General features: G+C 42.2%; 1 protein-coding gene across 5 annotated transcripts in view; it reads left to right on the forward strand.

The window, feature by feature from the left end:
- CARD11 (caspase recruitment domain family member 11) overlaps positions 1 to 21,843 on the forward strand; it is a 54,952-nt gene that overhangs the window by 11,757 nt on the left and 21,352 nt on the right. For 3 of the 5 annotated variants that reach the window (XM_070761320.1, XM_070761319.1, XM_070761318.1), the window contains exons 2-11: positions 1,421 to 1,629; positions 4,417 to 4,554; positions 6,470 to 6,795; positions 9,243 to 9,422; positions 11,122 to 11,274; positions 14,479 to 14,604; positions 14,907 to 15,101; positions 16,383 to 16,562; positions 17,561 to 17,612; positions 19,129 to 19,241. In XM_070761320.1, coding sequence (XP_070617421.1) covers positions 1,431 to 1,629; positions 4,417 to 4,554; positions 6,470 to 6,795; positions 9,243 to 9,422; positions 11,122 to 11,274; positions 14,479 to 14,604; positions 14,907 to 15,101; positions 16,383 to 16,562; positions 17,561 to 17,612; positions 19,129 to 19,241 — 1,662 coding nt within the window. In that variant the 5' untranslated portion in view covers positions 1,421 to 1,430. The remainder of the gene's footprint in view (positions 1 to 1,420; positions 1,630 to 4,416; positions 4,555 to 6,469; positions 6,796 to 9,242; positions 9,423 to 11,121; positions 11,275 to 14,478; positions 14,605 to 14,906; positions 15,102 to 16,382; positions 16,563 to 17,560; positions 17,613 to 19,128; positions 19,242 to 21,843) is intronic. The other 2 variants (XM_070761321.1, XM_070761322.1) reach the window with 1 other exon arrangement.

Raw genomic sequence — 21,843 nt, forward strand, 5'->3', positions numbered from 1 at the left:
TTCCTCTTCTCTTCCCTTCCATCTCTTCTCTTCTTTCTCTTCCTCTTCTCTTCCCTTCCACCTCTTCTCTTCTTTCTCTTCCTCTTCTCTTCCCTTCCATCTCTTCTCTTCTTTCTCTTCCTCTTCTCTTCCCTTCCATCTCTTCTCTTCTTTCTCTTCCTCTTCTCTTCCCTTCCATCTCTTCTCTTCTTTTCTCTTCCTCTTCTCTTCCCTTCCCTTCCATCTCTTCTCTTCTTTCTCTTCCTCTTCTCTTCCCTTCCATCTCTTCTCTTCTTTCTCTTCCTCTTCTCTTCCCTTCCATCTCTTCTCTTCTTTCACTTCCTCTTCTCTTCCCTTCCATCTCTTCTCTTCTTTCTCTTCCTCTTCTCTTCCCTTCCATCTCTTCTCTTCTTTCTCTTCCTCTTCTCTTCCCTTCCATCTCTTCTCTTCTTTCTCTTCCTCTTCTCTTTCCTTCCATCTCTTCTCTTCTTTCTCTTCCTCTTCTCTTCCCTTCCATCTCTTCTCTTCTCTTCTTTCTCTTCCTCTTCTCTTTCCTTCCATCTCTTCTCTTCTCTTCTTTCTCTTCCTCTTCTCTTTCCTTCCATCTCTTCTCTTCTCTTCTTTCTCTTCCTCTTCTCTTCCCTTCCATCTCTTCTCTTCTCTTCTTTCTCTTCCCTTCTATCTTCTCTCTTCTCTTCTGTTCACTTTCCTTCCTCGCTTCTTCCTCTTCCCTTCCCTCCCTCCCATCTCATCCCTTCCATCTCTTCTCTTCCCATCCCTTCAATTCTTTCCAGCTTGACGTTTGCTGAGTTACGTGAAGCATCTCCTTCTCTCTCCCTATGGCTCCTGCTTTGGGGGCAGTGCAGTATTAGTTCACAACTGGGCGGCCTTGTTTTTTGCTGCACTGGGGACACAGGGCTGGGAACCATCCTTCCAAGACCCTCCTTGTCCACAAAACCCAGCTCTCTGAGCTATCTTGGCTTGTGGCATCAATCTCCTGGCTTTGCACGCCACTTGTCCAAATACAAGATACTCCCCACGTTCTTCAGGGGCCTCCTGCATAAAGTTGATTTTCTAGGTTATCTTTGTAAGTCTCCTGCTATTTAGGTTAGCCTTTTTTTCCCCCTGTTAAGTGAAAAGCAAAAAAAAAAAAAGGCTGGAAAAAGAGGTTGCTCCTCGGCAGTGCAATTTTGAGAAAAGAGACGCAATATCTAGCAAGTGCACTTCAGATCATAGTTGGAAAACCGCTTGTAAAAAATTAATGAATGGCCATCCTTAATTGCAGCCCAAAAATACTCATTTCAAAGGGAGGGGGGAAAAATAACATGCAAATGGTGCTTTTTATTTTTTCAAAAGAAAAGTGAATACGAGTGTTGGAAGTTTGCAAGGACAAAATGTGGGATATTTCTGGACCAAAACTCTCTTTCCTTTTTCTCTACAGCTTTGCAAAAATGGACGAGTGTTTGGAAACCCTGAAGGACGAAGAGGAAGCTCTATGGGAAAACGTCGAATGCAATCGCCACATGTTGACCCGTTACATCAACCCTGCCAAGTTGACCCCATACCTGCGCCAGTGCAAAGTCTTGGATGAGCAAGATGAAGATGAGGTCCTCAACTCCCCGATGCTCCTCTCCAAAATCAACCGAGCTGGTAAGGCAAACCACCAACCCCAGAGAACACCAAGTAACCACGATATCAAACCAGCTATCTCCAGAAATATTGCCAGCACAATCAATTCAATTCAATTCAATTTATTAGATTTGTATGCCGTCCCTCTCTGAAGACTCGGGGCGGCTCACAACAACAATAAAAACAGTATAACAATGGAACAAATCTAATAATAAAATTACATTAAAAAAACCCAACAATTTAAAAACTATACAACACATACATACCAAACATAAAATATAAGAAAGCCTGGGGGAGATGTCTTAATTCCTCCATGCCTGGCGATGTAGGTGGGTGTAACGTGCGAAAGACAAGGAGGGTGGGGGCCGTTCTAATCTCCGGGGGGAGTTGATTCCAGAGGGACGGGGCCGCCACAGAGAAGGCTCTTCCCCTGGGGCCCGCCAAACAACATTGTTTGGTCAACGGGACCTGGAGAAGGCCAACTCTGTGGGACCTTATCGGCCGCTGGGATTCGTGCGGTAGAAGGCGGTTCCGGATGTATTCTGGTCCAATGCCATGTAGGGCTTTAAAGGCCATGACCAACACTTTGAATTGTGACCGGAAACCGGTCGGCAGCCAGTGCAGGCCACGGAGTGTTGTAGAAACATGGGCGAATCTAGGAAGCCCCACGATAGCTCTCGCAGCCGCATTCTGCACGATCTGAAGTTTCCGAACACTTTTCAAAGGTAGCCCCATGTAGAGAGCGTTGCACTAGTCGAACCTCGAGGTGATGAGGGCATGAGCAACTGTGAGCAATGACTCCCAGTCCAAATAGGGCCGCAACTGGTGCACCAGGCAAACCTGGGCAAACGCCCTCCTCACCACAGCCGAAAAATGGTGTTCCAATGTTTGCTGTGGATCGAGGAGGAGGCCCAAGTTGTGAACCCTCTCTGAGGGGGTCAGTAATTCTCCCCCCAGGGTAATGGACGGACAGATGGAATTGTCCATGGGAGGCAAGACCCACAGCCACTCCGTCTTGTCTGGGTTGAGTTTGAGCTTGTTGACACCCATCCAGGCCCCAACAGCCTCCAGGCACCGGCACATCACTTCCACTGCTTCGTTGACTGGGTGGATTCCATTTACTGCCGCTTCCCATGGCGCTTTGCGACCCCAGCCGAGCGCGCTATAGTGAGATTTGTTTCCTAAGCATATGCAAGAAGCACATCTCACCTGAGGATGCGTGCGAACGTGAGATTTTGGCAATTTTTAGCAATTTTTGTCAAATCATCAGTAAAAATCACTGACATGCATGGCCACCAACTGGTCAGCTGGAGCTGTCCACACAGGTCCATTTTTGCTACTGGAACAACATCCCCCCCACCATCTGGGTAGCAACTCACAATATCCTCAATCCGAGTATTGCATTGGCAGTTCTGTGTTAGCAAAAACTTCAGAAGAGAAGGATTTAGGGGTTGTGATTTCTGACAGTCTCAAAATGGGTGAACAGTGTGGCACAATCTGAAGTTAGTTGGGGGAAAGATCAAAAGCAACATGAGAAAATATTATTTTACTGAAAGAGTAGTAGATCTTTGGAACAAACTTCCAGCAGACGTGGTTGGTAAATCCACAGGAACTGAATTTAATCATGCCTGGGATAAACATATATCCATTGTAAGATAAAATACAGGAAATAGTATAAGGGCAGACTAGATGGACCAGGAGGTCTTTTTCTGCCGTCAGTCTTCTATGTTTCTATGTTTCTATACACAGTATACAGTTCTAATCTTATCCAGCCTGGGCGGGGGGGGGGGGGGACCATGTTGGCGCGATTGAGCTACTACACGGAGTAAGCGTTTCAGACCGCTTCACCAGCCTTCCTTAGAGACACAGTACTTATTCTCTCTTTAGCTAAGCCTTTAAAGGTCAATTAGTTTATCATTCGGGTTTTATTACAATTGCCTTTATTTTATTCTTGGAAACTGTAAAAGCCACCTTAAATGTTAATTTTTAAGCAGAAGGACAGCATATCAATTTGGTGTTTAAACAAATGGTATTAAATTCTGGAAGGTTTATATGCAGAGCATCAGTTCTGCTAAATGTTACGCATAAGGCTTCTTCTGTCTTGCCTTGATATTCTGCAGGTATTTTTTTAAAAAATGGCACATTCTTTTGAGTTGTTTTGGTTGGCACTGCAAAAAAGGTAATTTTACAGATTGCATTTCAAATACAGTGGTACCTCTATCTAAGAATGCCTCTAGTTACAAACTTTTCTAGATAAGAACCGGGTGTTCAATATTTTTTTGCCTCTTCTCAAGAACCATTTTCCACTTACAAAACCGAACCTCTGAAACTGTAACCGGAAAAGGCAGGGAGAAGCCTCCGTGGGGCCTCTCTAGGAATCTCCTGGGAGGAAACAGGGCCGAAAAAGGCAGGGAGAAGCCTCCGTGGGGCCTCTCTAGGAATCTCCTGGGAGGAAACAGGGTTGGAAAAGGCTGGGGAAAGCCTCCGTGGGGCCTCTCTAGGAATCTCCTGGGAGGAAACAGGGCCTCCACCCTCCCTGTGGTTTCTTCTATCGGACGCATTATTTGCTTTTACATTGATTCCTATGGGAAAAATTGCTTCTTCTTACAAACTTTTGTACTTAAAAACCTGGTCACGGAACGAATTACGTTTGTAATAGAGGTACCACTGTATTTTTTTTTCACATGTTATACAGCTGCAATCATTCTTCTTGTGCCATTTTCATGTCTTGTTATCTCATTTGTAATTTCATCTTCAACGTGAAATTCTCTGTTCCAGTAACCAGGTCTATGTTTATCCTCGTTGTAGGTCGTCTCCTGGACATCCTTCACACAAAGGGGGAGAGGGGCTACGTGGTTTTCTTGGAGAGCCTTGAATTTTACTATCCTGAACTCTACAAATTAGTGACAGGGAAGGAGCCCACGCGGCGTTTTTCCACTATCGTTGGTAAGTGGGGTTCACCTTTGGGGGAATCTGCTGTTCAATACAACCAATCCAGGGCAATGGTTCTCAACCTTTCAAATTTATTTATTTATTGGATTTTAGATTGTTGCTTAGTTTTAATTAATTAATAATAATAATAATAACAACAATAATAATGATTATTTATAGATTTGTATGCTGCCCCTCTCTGTAGACTCATTTAATAATAATAATAATAATAATAATAATAATAATAATAATAATAATTTATTAGATTTGTACACTGCCCTTCTCTGAGGACTCAGGGCGGCTTACAGCATATAAAAACAAACAACAGAATGCAATACCTAAATCCAATTAATTAGGTGTGGTTATGATTGGGTAGTATTGACTGTTTTTTAAATGATAGTGGGTTTTTAGCTATAGTTTTAATTACTGGATTTGTACTGCATTGTTTATTGTTGTTGTGAGCCGCCCCGAGTCTTCGGAGAGGGGTGGCATACAAATCTAATAAATTATTATTATTATTATTATTATTATTATTATTATTAGTATTTATTGGATTTGTATGCCGCCCCTCTCCGTAGACTCGTAGACTATTATTATTATTATTATTATTATTATTATTATTATTATTATTATTATCATCATCATTATTATCATTATTATCATTATCATTATTATTATTATTATTATTATTATTATTATTATTATTATTATTATGAATGGTGGAAGGTCTTAAGCATAAAACGTATCAGGAAAGACTTCATGAACTCAATCTGTATAGTCTGGAGGACAGAAGGAAAAGGGGGGACATGATCGAAACATTTAAATATATTAAAGGGTTAAATAAGGTCCAGGAGGGAAGTGTTTTTAATAGGAAAGTGAACACAAGAACAAGGGGACACAATCTGAGGTTAGTTGGGGGAAAGATCAAAAGCAACATGAGAAAATATTATTTTACTGAAAGAGTAGTAGATCCTTGGAACAAACTTCCAGCAGACGTGGTAGATAAATCCACAGTAACTGAATTTAAACATGCCTGGGATAAACATATATCCATCCTAAGATAAAATACAGAAAATAGTATAAGGGCAGACTAGATGGACCATGGGGTCTTTTTCTGCCGTCAGACTTCTATGTTTCTATGTTTCTATTATTATTAATTTAATTAATTAATTAAAACTAAGCAACAATCTAAAATCCCCAGATGTTGAAAAAATCAACCATACCCATTCAGACAACAGCCATACAAACATTCATCGGCCAGGGAGCTGAGATCTAATCGCCCCAAGCCTGGCAGCATAAATGAATCTTAAGACTCTTATGAAAGGCAGGGAAGGTGGGGGCTGTACAAATCTCTGGGGGGGGCTGATTCCAGAGGGCCGGGGCCCCCACAGAGAAGGCTCTTTCCCTAGGCCCCACCAAGCAACATTGTCTAGTTGACAGGACCTGGAGAAGGCCGACTCGATGGGACCTCACCAGTCGCTGGGACTCATATGGCAGTAGATGCCATGCCACAACCCCTTAATACAGTTCCTCATGTTGTGGCATGCCTTCCAGAATGAACCCGGCCTCAAAAACAGGCCTAAATAGGATGAAATAGACCGGAGGGCAGATGGGCAGGCTCCCCTATGAGTCTTCGGAGAGGGGCGGCATACAAATGTAATAAATAATAATAATAATAATAATTTTTGTTGTTGTTGTTGTTGTTGTTGTTGTTGTTGTTGTTGTTGTTGTTATTATTATTATTATTATTATTATTATTATTATTATTATTATTATACTACCAGTTTGGGCAAAGCGCTCTGAACCGGCTGAGTACCAACTCTGGACCAGAATATTGAGCTTCATGTGGAATACTTCCTGCTACTCACCACCTTCCACTTGTTGTGATGACTTACGTTGTGCTGGTGTCTTTCTTCTGTTTTCATCGTAGTAGAAGAGGGACACGAGGGCCTCACTCATTTCCTGATGAACGAGATCATAAAGCTGCAGCAGCAGGTCAAGACGAAGGATGCCCAGCGCTGTGAGCTCCTGGCCAAATCTCGCCAGATGGAAGACGAGAGGAAGCAGCTGAAGCTCAACAAGATCGAGCTGCTCACGTTCCAGGAGAGATACAACAAGATGAAAGAAGAGAGGAACAACTACAACGATGAATTGATCAAAGTGAAGGATGAGAACTACAACTTGGCAATGAGGTACGCCCAGCTCAGCGAGGAGAAGAACATGGCCGTGATGAGAAGCCGAGACCTTCAGCTCCAGGTGAGAGGAAGTTCTTGAGAACATTGGGTTCCCCCTTGGCATTAGGTGATCATTTCTGTTAGGACTGTATCCATAAATGTTGGGTTGGCAATATATTGGCTGCAGGTGTTGCAGATTGCCACAAGAGGGAGCAAGAGTTTATAGCTTTCTCTGAGTCACCCTCTCTGTTTCTTCTTTGTTTGGCTACTCACTGTTGGGTTTGCTCTGCAATCTCTCTGTATTGTAGTTAGGTATATTAGCTAAAATGTGTTCAGTTCTTGACATCTTTGTTTGGTGATTATGACAAAGACAAATGGTAAGAGAGACTATGTACTTGGTAACATCTGGATTGTTATTCTGACTTATTATGTGTATGGCTTTAGACTGTTTATCTGAATATGTTATTTCTCAAAGTAAACTTTAATTCAACTTAGTATATCTGTGTGTGGCTGAGTAGTTCTTTACAACTAATCTCAATCTAAACATTTCTGTGTGTGCACAACCTTGGATTACTCTGCTCGTACATTAACAATTCCATTCGTGGTCTTGAGTCCATAGGGCAGACTAGATGGATCATGAGGTCTTTTTCTGCCGTCAATCTTCTATGTTTCTATGTTTCTACCCCGGAAAATGAGGGAATCCAAAATCTTTTTCACTTCATAGTGGGTTTCCCCTGTATTGCTACAGGGGGAGCAGGCGATTGTGTATGTAGCCTAATGTTGGACCCGATCACCGGTTTTAGCAGGCTGCAGTGGAATACAGGGTGGATCTTTCCTAGGTTTCTAGGAATCGGGTCAGAAATCGGGGCAGTTTTGACGGTCTCCAGCCATGGTGTTCTTTGATGGCCTGGGTTCCTTTTACCGCTAACCCTTCCAAATCTAATTGTTTTCTCCAGTGAACTCCCACACATGACGTATCCAAATAAGTGACACCAGATCCAATCTCAAACCAACATAGCTCATTTATTTATTTATTTTATTTATTTATTTTGTCCAATACAAATTGAAAGTTAAGGAGAATAAAAACGTGTAGTAGTAAATACCAGGGAAGGGATAAAAGAAGAGATATGAGAATACAATACATCAATGAAGAATAGAGGAAAAGATGTATGAATGGAAGAAAAGATATATAAAATATAGGAGAGACAATTGGACAGGGGACGGAAGGCACACTAGTGCACGTATGCTCGCCCCTTACTGACCTCTAAGGAATCTGGAGAAGTCAACCGTGGATAGTCTAAGAGAAAAATGTTGAGGGTTGGGGGTTGACACCACGGAGTCTGGTATTGAGTTCCACGCTTCAACAACTCGATTGCTAAAGTCATATTTTTTACAGTCAAGTTTGGAGCAGTTGATATTAAGTTTGAACCTGTTGCGTGCTCTTGTGTTTATTTATTTTATTTATTTTATTTATTCTTTGTCCAATATACAATACATATGGAAGAGAATAGGCATTAAGTAATATATATAAAGATAGAAAGTAAAAAAGAAGAGAAGTAGATGGGAGGGAGAGAATATATATGATATAAGAGATAGGGAGAGAATATATATGATATATGATATAAGGAAAGACAATTGGACAAGGGCTGAAAGGCACACCAATGCACTTATATATGCCCCTTACTGGCCTCTTAGGAACCTAGAGAGGTCAATCATGGAGAGTCTAAGGGAGAAATGTTGGGGGTTGGGAGTTGACACTATTGAGTCTGGTAATGAGTTCCACGCTTCGACAACTCGATTGCTAAAGTCATATTTTTTACAGTCAAGTTTGGAGCGGTTGATATTAAGTTTGAACCTGTTGCGTGCTCTTGTGTTGTTGCGGTTGAAGCTGAAGTAGTTGTTGACAGGCAGGATGTTGCAGCATATGATCTTGTGGGCAATACTTAGATCATGTTTAAGGCGTCTAGTTCTAATTGTTAGAGATCTTCAGAAGTAATGTTGAATAGTAACTCAGTAGAATAGGACCTTGTAGACTAGAAACAAGAGTTTTTCCACAGCTCATGAACAGACAAATGGGTTGGATTTCAGCACTCGGGAATTCTGACAATTGTTGCCTCCGTGTTTGATCGTGAAAGTTAACTTGGAGAACTCAGTGAAGAAAAGCTTCATCTAGCTACTAATGACATGTTTTGGGTCTCTCCTGCATTCTTTAGCCCCGTTGAATAATGTCTGAAATGGCTTTAAAATTGACTCTGTCATTTCTCCCACTTGCTGTTCACTAACAAAACTGTTGTTGGAGTCATTATTCCTGTCTCCGCAATATGTTCTTATAGAAAATTAACCAGAGTCCTTCATTCTGCCTTGAAAGCACTGGGGATGGCTTGGGGAATTCGATTTGGAGACCATCTCAACAGATGGAAGCGAGGTTGTTGATGACACCATATGGAGCAAAGATTTCTTCCGAAGACAGGACGTACTTGATGACTGATACCTCTTTGTTTATCTTGGCTCTCCGTGGGGCTACCTTAGATTGACAAGCTGAAACACAAGTTGAATAAAGTGGAGGAAGAATGCAAGCTGGAGAGGAACCAGTCTCTGAAACTCAAGAACGATATCGAAAACCGTCCGAAGAAAGAACAGGTTTTTGAACTGGAGCACGAGAATGAGGTGTTGAAGACCAAAATTCAGGAGCTGCAGTCTATAATCCAGGTGAGCAATTTATTTTTTTCTGGCTCATATCTGAGTATCTAAGACAGAGGTCTTCAAACTTGGCAATTTTAAGACTTGTGGACTTCAACTCCCAGAATTCTCCAGCCAGCTATGCTGGTTGGAGAATTCTGGGAGCTGAAGTCCACAAGTCTTAAAATTGCCAAGTTTGGGGACCCCTGATCTAAGATATAGCTTTGCAACTTGGGATGGGCAAGTACAGGAATTGAGAAGGATCAGGGATGGGTTCCAAAAATGTTTACTGCCACTCTGTGGGCGTGACTTGTATGGGTGTGGCTTACTTCTGTGGGCATGGCTTGACTTTGTGGGCGTGGGTTGATGGTCATGTGACTGGGTGGGAGTGGCTTAAATGTTGGGTTGGCAATATATTGGCTGCATGTATTGCAGACTGCCACAAGAGGGAGCAAGAGTTTACAGCTCTCTGTTTCTTCTTTGTTTCGCTACTCACTGTTGGGTTTGCTCTGCATTTTCTCTGCAATCTCTCTGTATTGTAGTTAGGTATATTAGCTAAAATGTGTTCAGTTCTTGATATCTTTGTTTGGTGATTATGACAAAGACAAATGGTAAGAGAGAGGGGCGGCATACAAATCTAATTAATAATAATAATAATAATAATAATAATAATAATAATAATATCTGGATTGTTATTCTGACTTATTATGTGTATGGCTTTAGACTGTTTATCTGAAGATGTTATTTCTCAAAGTAAACTTTAATTCAAGTTAGTATATCTGTGTGTGGCTGAGTAGTTATTCACAACTAATCTCAATCTAAACATTTCTCTGTGTGCACAACCTTGGATTACTCTGCTCGTACATTAACAATTTCATTCGTGGTCTTGAGTCCACGTTGTTAACAAATCACCAGTGCTTGATTCCTATATCAACCCCAAACAAACAAAGCTCTTTATGATTTAAATGGCATCCTTGAATGAATGGGTTGACAGGCTGTATTTCAGGGAATCGTGTAGGAGGTGGCTCTCCAAATTTATGATGATGTTATCCATTCAATTATCCATGTGGCTTACTTCTGTGGGCATGGCTTGATTTTGTGGGTGTGTCTTGACGGTCATGTGACTGGGTGGGTGTGTCTTGATGGCCATGTGACCAGGTAGGAGTGGCGTCACGATCCTGTGGAAAAAATGCAGATTGATTGCTACTAACGTTGTCACTTGGCTCATCCCATCCAAGTTTGCAAACTTGGGATGTAACAGAAAGATCAGCAGAAAACTTTGGTCTAAAACAGGGGTCGGCAACCTTAAACACTCAAAGAGCCACAAAGGTCCTAACCGGAAGACCCCCATTCAACTATGGAGCTAGTTCCTGCACCATAGAGTCTCTTCCTAGCATAGGTCCTTCTTCCTCTGCCAACCAGAAGTCCAGTTCCCCAACCATAGAGTCTCCTCCTAGTACGGCATTCTTTTTCCTCTATCTTTCCAACCGAAAGCCCCATCAATTGTGGAGTTGATCAGTGACAGGGAGCTGCTGGAGAGGGATGAAAGAGCCACATGGGTTGCCAACCCCTGGTCTAAAACATTGACCCGCAATCCTGGTTTATTTCTTTTCATCTTTTATTGCACCGAGGGCATCTCAAATTAGAACCTCTTCCCCTTCTTAATCTGTCCGTAACACTCTTTCGTTTTCCCACTCAATCGCTACCTGTTCCTGCTTCTTTACTACAGGCTGGGAAGCCAAAATTGCCAGACTCTGACAAAGCCATTTTGGATATCCTAGAACACGACCGCAAAGAAGCTCTTGAAGATCGTCAAGAGTTGGTCAATAAGATCTTCAACCTCCAGGAAGAGATCCGCCATGCAGAAGACCTCCGGGATAAGGTAAAATGGAACCCCAAGAAGTAGAAAGAACAATGGAGAGAAATTCAGGATTCTCCTAGATCTGCCTGGTTTAGAATCTCAATCTTCTTATCTAGCAAAAACTTCAGAAGAGAAGGATTTAGGGGTCGTGATTTCTGACAGTCTCAAAATGGGTGAGCAGTGTGGTCGGGCAGTAGGAAAAGCAAGTAGGATGCTTGGCTGCATAGTTAGAGGTATAACAAGCAGGAAGAGGGAGATTGTGATCCCCTTATATAGAGCGCTGGTGAGACCACATTTGGAATAATACTGTGTCCAGTTCTGGAGACCTCACCTACAAAAAGATATTGACAAAATTGAACGGGTCCAAAGACGGGCTACAAGAATGGTGGAAGGTCTTAAGCATAAAACGTATCAGGAAAGACTCAATGAACTCAATCTGTATAGTCTGGAGGACAGAAGGGAAAGGGGGGACATGATCGAAACATTTAAATATGTGAAAGGGTTAAATAGGGTTCAGAAGGGAAGTGTTTTTAATAGGAAAGTGAACACAAGAACAAGGGGACACAATCTGAAGTTAGTTGGGGGGAAGATCAAAAGCAACGTGAGGAAATATTATTTCACTGAAAGAGTAGTAGATCCTTGGAACAAACTTCCAGCAGACGTGGTTGGTAAATCCACAGTAACTGAATTTAAACGTGCCTGGGATAAACATATATCCATCCTAAGATAAAACACAGGAAATAGTATAAGGGCAGACTAGATGGACCAGGAGGTCTTTTTCTGCCGTCAATCTTCTATGTTTCTATCTTTCTATATGTTTCTAGATACTCTTTTGATTGGTATCGTTCAGCTAACTTATTTTTATTTTACTTATTTATTTATTTATTTATTTATTTTATTTTTTCAAGTACTTATTGGTGGTACACATAGATATAACTCTATTTATATGCATGAGATCAGTACTAATAAGAGGGAAACATTAAGAGAGGGATGGTAGGTATGCTGGGGCACTTATGCACGCCCCTTACTGACCTCTTAGGAATCGGGTGAGGTCAACAGTGGACAGTCTAAGGGTAAAGTTTTTGGGGGGTTGGTGACAAAACTATAGAGTCAAGTAGTAAGTTCCAGGCATTTCGTAAACTCCTTAAAACCCACTTCCGTCGTCAGGCGTGGGGGAATTGAAACATCTCCCTATGTAGTTTTTTATGTATGATATGACTGTATGTATGTTTTTTATATATTGTCTTGCTTTTTAGCCTTTTTAAATGTATTATTGTTATTTTAGACTCTAACTATTAGATTGGTTATTATATATTGTTTTTATCATTGCTTTAAGCCTCCCCGAGTCTACGGAGAGGGGCGGCATTCAAATCTAATAAATAATAATAATAATAATAATAATAATAATAATAATAATAATAATAATAATATTAATAATAAACAACTACTCAGTTGCTGAGGTCGTATTTTCTACAGTGAGGTTTGGAGCGGTTTACTTTGAGTTTGCATCTGTTGTGTGCTCATGTATTGTTGTGGTTGAAGCTGAAGTAGTCGTTGACAGGTAGGACGTTGTTGCAGATGATTTTATGAGCTAGATTTTAGACCATGTCGAAGTAGTTCTAAGCTTTCTAAGCCTAGGATTTCAAGTCTGGTTGTGTAAGATATTCTCTTGCGAATAGAGGAGTGGAGGGCTCCTCTTATAAAGTATCTCTGGACGCTTTCTAATGTATTTATGCCGAAAATGCGGTGTCAATTTCAGACAGATGAGCTGTATTCAAGGATTGGTCTGGCGAATGTTTTGTATGCTCTGGTTAGTAGTGTGATATTACCAGAGAAGAAGCTACGTAGGATTAAGTTTAACAATTCTTGAAGTCTTTTTGGCGATGTTGTTGCAGGGGATTTGGCACTTAGGTCATTCGATAGGAGTATTCCAAGATCTTTCACACAGTGAGGGTCATCTGCAAGGTCTTGCCTTGCCTTGGTGGTGCAGTGGTTAGAGTGCAGTACTGTACTGTACTGTAAGCTACTTCTGCTGACCACCGGCTGCCAGAGGTTTGGCAGATCGAATCTCAATAGGCTCAAGGTCGACTCAGCCTTTCCATACTTCCAAGGTCAGTAAAATGAGGACCCAGATTGTTGGGGCAATAAGTTGACTCTCTTTAAACGGCTTAGAGAGGGCTGTAAAGCACTGTGCAGCGGTATACAAGTCTAAATGCTATTGCTATGCCATTGCTATTGTCAATTACCAAAGATTATCTGTATAAGAGTGTGAACGAACTCCGAATCTGACATGCTATGCATGATTCCTGTCTACAGGAACATTTCTTCCAGCTTTAGGATTTAGCATTCCATTGAATTTATTTATTTATTTTTTATTTTATTTATTTATTTTATCCAATACACAATGAGGGTTTTAGTGGGTATATATCTATATACACATAATAAAATACATGATGAAGGTTATAGTGGAGACTCATAGTAAAATATATCTAAGAAAGAATAGAAAAGAAGGTATAGTAGTAATAATAATAATAATAATAATAATAATAATAATAATAATAATAATAATTTATTAGATTTGTATGCTGCCCCTCTCCGAAGACTAGTAATAGAACATATCAATGAAAGAATAGAAGAAGAGATATAGGAATAGAGGAAAGGTATAGGAGATATAGGAGAGCAATAGGACAGGGGACGGAAGGCACTCTAGTGCACTTGTACTCGCCCCTTACTGACCTCTTAGGAATCTGGAGAGGTCAACCGTAGATAATCTAAGGGTAAAGTTTTGGGGGTTTGGGGATGACACTACGGAGTCCGGTAACGAGTTCCACGCTTCGACAACTCGGTTACTGAAGTCATATTTTTTACAATCAAGTTTGGAGCGGTTAATATTAAGTTTAAATCTGTTGTGTGCTCTTGTGTTGTTGTGGTTGAAGCTGAAGTAGTTGCCGACAGGCAGGACGTTGCAGCATATGATCCTGTGGGCAATACTTAGATCTTGTTTAAGGCGACTTAGTTCTAAACTCTCTAGGCCCAGGATTGAAAGTCTAGTCTCGTAGGGGATTCTGTTTCGAGTGGAGGAGTGAAGGGCATAACCCATAGGTTCAAAGCAACATCTTCTCAAACCTTCCACCCTTTTTTGCAAGCTGTCACGGTGAGGCTGTAGCTTGCAGAGTGGACAGGCCGGATCTTGACGGGCCACCGTCTTCTTTTATTTCCCTGCAGTACCTCGAAGAGAAACAAGAACTGGAGCTAAAATGCTCGACTCTGGGGAAAGACTGCGAGATGTACAAGCATCGCATGAACACGGTCATGCTACAGCTGGAAGAGGTGGAGAAGGAAAGAGATCAGGTGATTCAAAATATACTGAGGAGCCCAACCCTCGGGTAGCAGATGCTGGGGAGGAGCAGGGAGTGGAACCCCATTGATTACGTGTCATAGAAGAGCCAACTTTGCCTACCCCTGGGTTAGGCGAGCAGGGCCCAAATTCCGCCCCTGGCTCGCGCCATCCAATCCGAACCGGTAGCCACCCACCACTGGTTCAAACCACTTGATGGACGAAGAGCTTCCCATCTGCACGAAATGATGGTCTTGAGTCTTTTCAGCGGCTTTTTCATGGTGTTGAACTCTGGGTGTTGTCTTTCTCTTCGGAGGCCTTCCACGCCCGGGACGAGGCCCAAATACAGTATTCCCAGTGCCTGATCGAGAAGGACAAACACCGGAAGCAGATTCGGGAACTGGAGGAAAAAAACAATGACCTGAGGATTGAAATGGTCCGAAAGGAAGCGAGCATCATCAACCTGGAAGGCAAACTCAGACGTCTCTCGAAGGACAACGGTTATGACCAGGTAGTTATAGAATAGAATAGAACAGGATGGGATGGAATAGAGAATAGAATAGAATAGACTGGAATAGAATAGAATACAATGGGATGGGATGGGATGGAATAGAGAATAGGATGGAATAGAATAGAATGGAATGGAGTGGGATGGAATAGAATAGAATAGAATGGAATGGAATGGGATATGATGGGATGGGATGGAATAGAGAATAGAATAGAATGGGATGGAATAGAATAGAGTAGAATAGAATAGAATAGAATTCTTTATTGGCCAAGTGTGATTGGACACACAAGGAATTTGTCTTGGTGCAGATGCTCTCAGTATACATAAAAGAAAAGATAGGTTTGTACTTATTGTCCCTCCCCTGCTGTTAGTTTGTATGTCCCAACTCAGAAGACCTACAGTGAAGGTTAAGAAGGTCCACCAGTTCTTTATCAATGCAATGCTCTCCCTTCCCCCGTACATGCATGAACAAGCTCCCGATGCTTCTTCCCCGAAGCCTGGGGAGGGTGAAAAACTCTCCAATCTTCCAGTTGCCCCATTGGGCTGTTTCTTGGCCCTCTGGAGGCTTCAGTGAAGCCTCCTGATGCCCCCAGAGGGCGAAAATAGCCTTCCCCAAGGCCAAAAGTCAACTTGCCAGTGCACGCATGCGCTCTAGAGCCGACATAGGGCAATGCCTCGTATGCCTTCCAATGTGGCTCTATGTGTCACCTGTGGCAGACATCCCATAGGTTCGCCATCACAGGTATAGGGTCTTGAGCAGAGGGATGTACTAGAAGACCTCCAAGGTCCCTTCCAGCCCTATTGTCCTATGTTCTAGATCAGTGATGGTGAACCTAGGGCACGGGTGCCACAGGTGGCACGCGGAGCCATATCTGCTGGCATGTGAGCCCTTGCCCTAGCTCAGCTCCAATGTGCAAGTGTGTGCTGGCCAGCTGATTTTTGGCTCATACAGAGGCTCTGGGAAGGCGTTTTTGGCTTCCAGAGTGCCCCTGGGGGTATGGGAAGGGCATTTTTACCCTCCCCTGGCTGCAGGGAAGCCTCGAGGTGAAACACGAGCCTACAGGGCCCACCAGAAGTTGGGAAATAGGCCATTTTTGGCCTCCAGAGAGCCTCCAGAGGGCCTCCAGAGGACGGGAGAATCTGCTTTTGACCTACCCAGGCATTGAATTATGGGTGTGTTCACTCAGGCAGGTGTGATAGCACGTTTGCCATCACTGTTCTAGATAGAACTTTCCAGTTTTTAAACCCCAGTTTTTTTAAAAAAATCTTCTTCTCTACTTCCAGAGTTTGCCACGGAATTTGCCTTTCACCGTGATCTCTCAGATGCTGGAAACCTCCAGGCCCAAAGCCAATGGCCAAGAGGCCGACGACTCGTCGACTTCCGAAGAGTCCCCGGAAGACAGCAAATTCTTCCCCTTGGATCCTCCCCAGTTTAGGAGAAGGCTAAACATTAAGGGCTTCCAGGTAGGATCCATGGGGGGAGGGGCTGGGGGACAGTCTTTGGGTTATACCGCCAGCTTTCAACCATGGTTCAAACAGATTTCCAGCTCAAGGCAGAGGGTTGCCGTTCCTGCCGCTGCGGATGCGATGCGCATACGGCTCTGGGTGGCCGGCGGGCATGCGCGCATATCCCAGTGAGATTTTGCTTCTGTGCATGGGCAGGAAGCAATTGTTTGGGGGCAATATGTGGATTTTGTAAACCATTTAGAGGGGAATTGAAAGCACTGTGAAGCGGGATATAAGTCTAAATGCTACTGCTATTCCTTCCTTCCTTCCTTCCTTCCTTCCTTCCTTCCTTCCTTCCTTCCTTCCTACGTTTGTTCTTTCTTTATGCCAAAGTGGGTCAAATGAGGACCCAGATTGTTGGGGGAAGAGGCTGATTCTATAAACCGCTTAGAGAGGGCTGCAAAAGCAATATGAAGCGGCATATAAGTCTAAATGCTATTGCTATTCCTTCCTTCCTTCCTTCGTTCTTTCTTTATGCCAAAGTGGGTCAAATGAGGACCCAGATTGTTGGGGGAAGAGGCTGATTCTATAAGAGAGAGCTGCAAAAGCAGTATGAAGCGGGAAATAAGTCTAAATGCTATTGCTATTCCTTCCTTCCCTTCCTTCCTTCATTCCTTCCTTCTTTCTGCCGAAGTGGGTCAAATGAGGACCCAGATTGTTGGAGGAAGAGGCTGATTCTATAAACCGCTTAGAGAGGGCTGCAAAAGCAGTATGAAGCTGTATATAAGTCTAAATGCTATTGCTAAATGCTCTCTCGTGTTTCCTTGGTGGTTTCCTTCTTAAATTCATAATAGTGCAATTAGTTTTACAAAACCCCAGAGTGACCTTCTAATTAGAACGCCGATGCTTCCGTTCTGGAATTCACAGCTTACCACGGGCTCAGTATAAGAGAATGTTTTATTATGGAGAATGTGAACACACATCCTAATTTCCGATGGATTTCTGCTCTCTTTCAGCCTCCAAGAACAAAATCCCCCATCGGTACAAATCGGACGCCAGATCTCCAAGGTCAGAGGAACAAAAGCTCACGTTCTTGTACTTGTTGGCTTTTCAGATGTCTCCTTAACATTTCAGTTCTTGCTTTGGGTTCCAAATTAACAGTTTCCAGTTTCCGGAAAGATTTTTTTTGTTTTCCGGGGAAAATTTTTTTTCATCTTCCTCTTTCTGACAGTAAACGCTTTCAAGCATCACTTGAAATAGACAGGTGATTGAGACAATATTTAGTTCCCATTCTTCTCGCTGGAAGTTTCCCGTCAAAAGCTGTAGATTGGCCGAACACGGGGTCTCCTCCATTGTGGATATTTTGAAAGGTTTTCCATCGTTGTGTTTATAATAACTTTGCTGCAGAAAACAATCTTCCATAGGTCTTGTCTGAATCATGCATGAATGGAATCACACAGATCAGGGGTGTCAAACTCGATTTTGTGGAAGGCCGCAACAGAGTTGTGTTTGACCTTGGAGGACCAGAGGAGGGGCATGGGGTATGGCCAGAGGTATGGCTACGGTAGGCATGCCACGAGATTCATGTCGAAGGCACCTGTGATGGCCAAGTGCTAAGGCTGGGCTTCCCTGACAACCTCCTTCACTTTCATTATAATCTCCTTCCTTCTTTCCTTCCTTCCTTCCTTCCCTCCTTCCTTCCTTCCCTCCCTCCTTCCTTCCATCCATCTCTTCTCTTCTCTTCTTTTCTTTACCTTTTCCTTCCTTCTCCCTCCCTCCCTTCTTTCCTTCCTACCATGACACAATGATTATTATATTTCAGGCTAATTCTGCCCACTGCCAGAAGTTCGATCCTGACCAGCTCAAGGTCGACTCAGCCTTCCACCCTTCCAAGGTGGATAAAATGAGGACCTGGTTGTTGGGGACAAAAGGCTGGCTCTGTAAACCGCTTAGAGAGGGCTGTGAAAGCACTGTGTCAACCTCTTGCCCCTAACAATCTGGGTCCTCATTTTACCCACCAAGGAAGGAAGGAAGGAAGGAAGGAAGGAAGGAAGGAAGGAAGGAAGGAAGGAAGGAAGGGAAGAAAAGGAGGAGGGAAGGAAGGAAGAAAGGAAGGAAGGAATAGCAATAGCATTTAGACTTATCTACCGCTTCCTAGTGCTTTTACAGCCCTCTCTAAGTGGTTTACAGAATCAGCCTCTTGCCCCCAACAATCTGGGTCCCCATTTAATGCACCTCAGATCAACCGTGAGCCGGTGATGAGATTTGAACTGCTGAACTACAGCTAGCAGTTAGCCGAAGTAGCCTGCAGGGCTGCACTCTAACCACTGCGCCACCCCGGTTCTTAACGGAATCATTGATTGATTACAGGAGATTTGTTGTGTTTTGGGAAGCTGGGTCAGAACAGTGTGACTCTGTATGGTCCCTAAAAGAATTGTTGTAAGTTTAGGACTGCTTGTAAAAAGCCAGGAGGTATTGCAAATCTTCTTTACATAAAAATGATGTGCATGGCGCAACTTAAAAGCCAACAACTCGGTTTGCTTGTCTTTCCCTCTATCTCCACTTTTGCTGTTGGGTGACCTAGTTGTTCAAGGCCACGGTGAAGAGAAGTCTGAGACCAGCCACTGTCGCCCCGAAGCATCTTCTCAACCCATATCCATCAACAACTCCACGGGCAGCTGCGAAGTTAGCAAAATCGTAAGGAGTTTTAAATCCTACCCTTTCCTTGTCACCCACTTATGGGGTTTCTTCTTCCTTGGTTGCAACTCCAGAGATGGAAGGGGGTTTCCCACTACCCCCTAACCTGCTTTGTAAATGAATATGAGTTTTTCCACCCTGCACAAATGTTAATAGTTTGCTCTGTTTAACACACACACAAACAAACACACACACACACACACATTATGTAATTAATAGAAACGTAACAACTTTATGAAGGCTGTGAGACAGGATAGTCAACAGAGAGTTTGACTTGTCTTTGTTTTATATATGTATAGTTTCCTTCCCTTCTTCTCTTCTCTTTTCTCTTTCTTCTCCTCCCTTCCTTCTTCTTTACCTTTTTTATTTTATTAATGTGTTGTTCTTCTTTCTCTTTTTTATTCAACTAAGACACTACTTATTATGAAAGAGGTTTCATGTAAAAGTTATATTTTTGTATTTGTTCTTATATTCCCCATGTTCAAATCTCTTTCTCGTGATTTGTACATGTAGACACATATATTTTGGGGTGTTGTTCTTTCTTCAATAAAGATATAAATGTAATAATAAAAATGAACACACACACACACAATTGCTATTGCTATCACCTTTCCAACATCTAAATTTGTATTTTCCCAATATTGATATTCCAAGTAACCTTTCCCAGTTTTATTTCCCCACTGTAACAGAGGTTCACGAGGAGAGAAATTGGGAAAGGTTTTGTTATCTGGTTGAGTTGCAAAGGTTGGGCATGTCTTGAAAAGAAAAGAAAAGAAAGAAGGAAGAAAGAAAGAAAGAAAGAAAGAAAGAAAGAAAGAAAGAAAGAAAGAAAGAAAACATCTCAAACTTTTGGCAGTTTAAGTCTTTGGAGGGTTTTTGTTCCCAGCTTTTACCAGCTTGCAAGCTCTTTCATTCTTTCTCTCTGCAAATAATGTTTTCCAAGTCCTAAGACTTTCCAGGGTTTCTTTTTCATTGCTCTAACTTACTCCCAATAAGTTTCCTAACTAGGTGCTAACTATTTGCCCAGCTCTTACCAGCTTGCAAGCTCTTTCATTGTTACTCTCTGCAAAGAATGTTTTCCAAGCCCTGAGTCTTTGCAGGATTTTTTCCATTGCTCTACTTGCTCCGAATGTTTCTTTCCAGGTGCTAATGATGTTCCCAGCTCTTACTGGCTTGCAAGCTCTTTCATTGTTACTCTCTCCAAATAAAGTTTTTTTAAAGCCCTCACCAGGGGATAAAATAAAGTGCTGGCTAAGGACACTGGCCAGATGATTACCTGGTAAGCAGATTCTTTTCCCTGTTTTCCTCCCCAAAAACTAAGGTGCGTGTTATACTCTGGAGCATCTTATACAGTGTTCCCTCGATTTTCGCGGGGGATGCGTTCCGAGACTGCCCGCGAAAGTCGAATTTCCGCGAAGTAGAGATGCAGAAGTAAATACACTATTTTTGGCTATGAACAGTGTCACAAGCCTTCCCTTAACACTTTAAACCCCTAAATTGCAATTTCCAATTCCCTTAGAAACCATTTAGATTATTACTCACCGTGTTTATTTATTAAAGTTTATTAAAAAAAATATTTATTAAAGGCAGGAAAAACTGTGGTATAGGGAAAAAAACTGCTAAGTATTTTTTAATTAATATTTTTGAAAAACCGTGGCATAGACTTTTCGCGAAGTTCGAACCCGCGAAAATCGAGGGAACACTGTACTCCAAAAAATACAATGTGTTTTTTTTTCTCCTCTGGAATTCACTCCCTCCGTCCCAGGAAATCCAGGTTGAAAAAAAATTCCATCACAATGACCGCCTTCCAAATTTGCTTCCCTCCCCCAATGACCGTCCCTTTCCCCTTCCTAGTGTCCCCTAACCTCCATGATTTTTAAATTCGACTTTCTCAGTTTGGGACACAGCTGTAAAGCTGACGCTGCTTCAAATCGACTTTCCAGGACGAGAAAAGATCGCGCAAATTCTTCTTGTAAATATCAACCGAAAACTATTGGAGGGCCCACTTTGCTTGCAGGAAAGAACATATTTGTCTGTACCCACAGGGACACCCATCTCAGTCTTTCTGCAAGAGCTCACACATGTTTGTAGACGGAGAGATTGGTGTCAACAGCAGGAGGGATGCTTAAAATCACTCCCCAAAGTCTCGGTCTAGGGAAGAAAAAAAATCCATTTCTATGAATCAGCTCCACTCAATGGCTGCAGATTCGATGACAGCTGAGGTCTCTGCAAATATCACGCGGTTCCCTTTGTATATTTCTTTTTAAAGCGCTTTTAATTATATATGCCCCATATTTGCTTGCTGTATGTTTATAATTTATTTTATTTTATTTATGTATTTATTTTGTCCCATACATAATACACATTGAAGAGAATAGATATGTAGTAATATAAATGAAGAAAAGGAAAGAAGAAAAGATATAAAAGTATAGGAGATCATATATGAAAGGAAGAAAAGATAAATGAGATAAGGAGAGACAATTGGACTGGGGACGGAAGGTACACTGGTGCACTTATGCACGCCCCTTATCTATATATTTCAATAAAAATTGCTTTTTAAAAAGAAAAGAAAAGAAGAAAGAAAGAGAGAGAGAAGGAGGAA

This window comes from Erythrolamprus reginae, chromosome 9 (genome assembly GCF_031021105.1).
Source record: "Erythrolamprus reginae isolate rEryReg1 chromosome 9, rEryReg1.hap1, whole genome shotgun sequence".
NCBI lineage: Eukaryota > Metazoa > Chordata > Lepidosauria > Squamata > Dipsadidae > Erythrolamprus > Erythrolamprus reginae.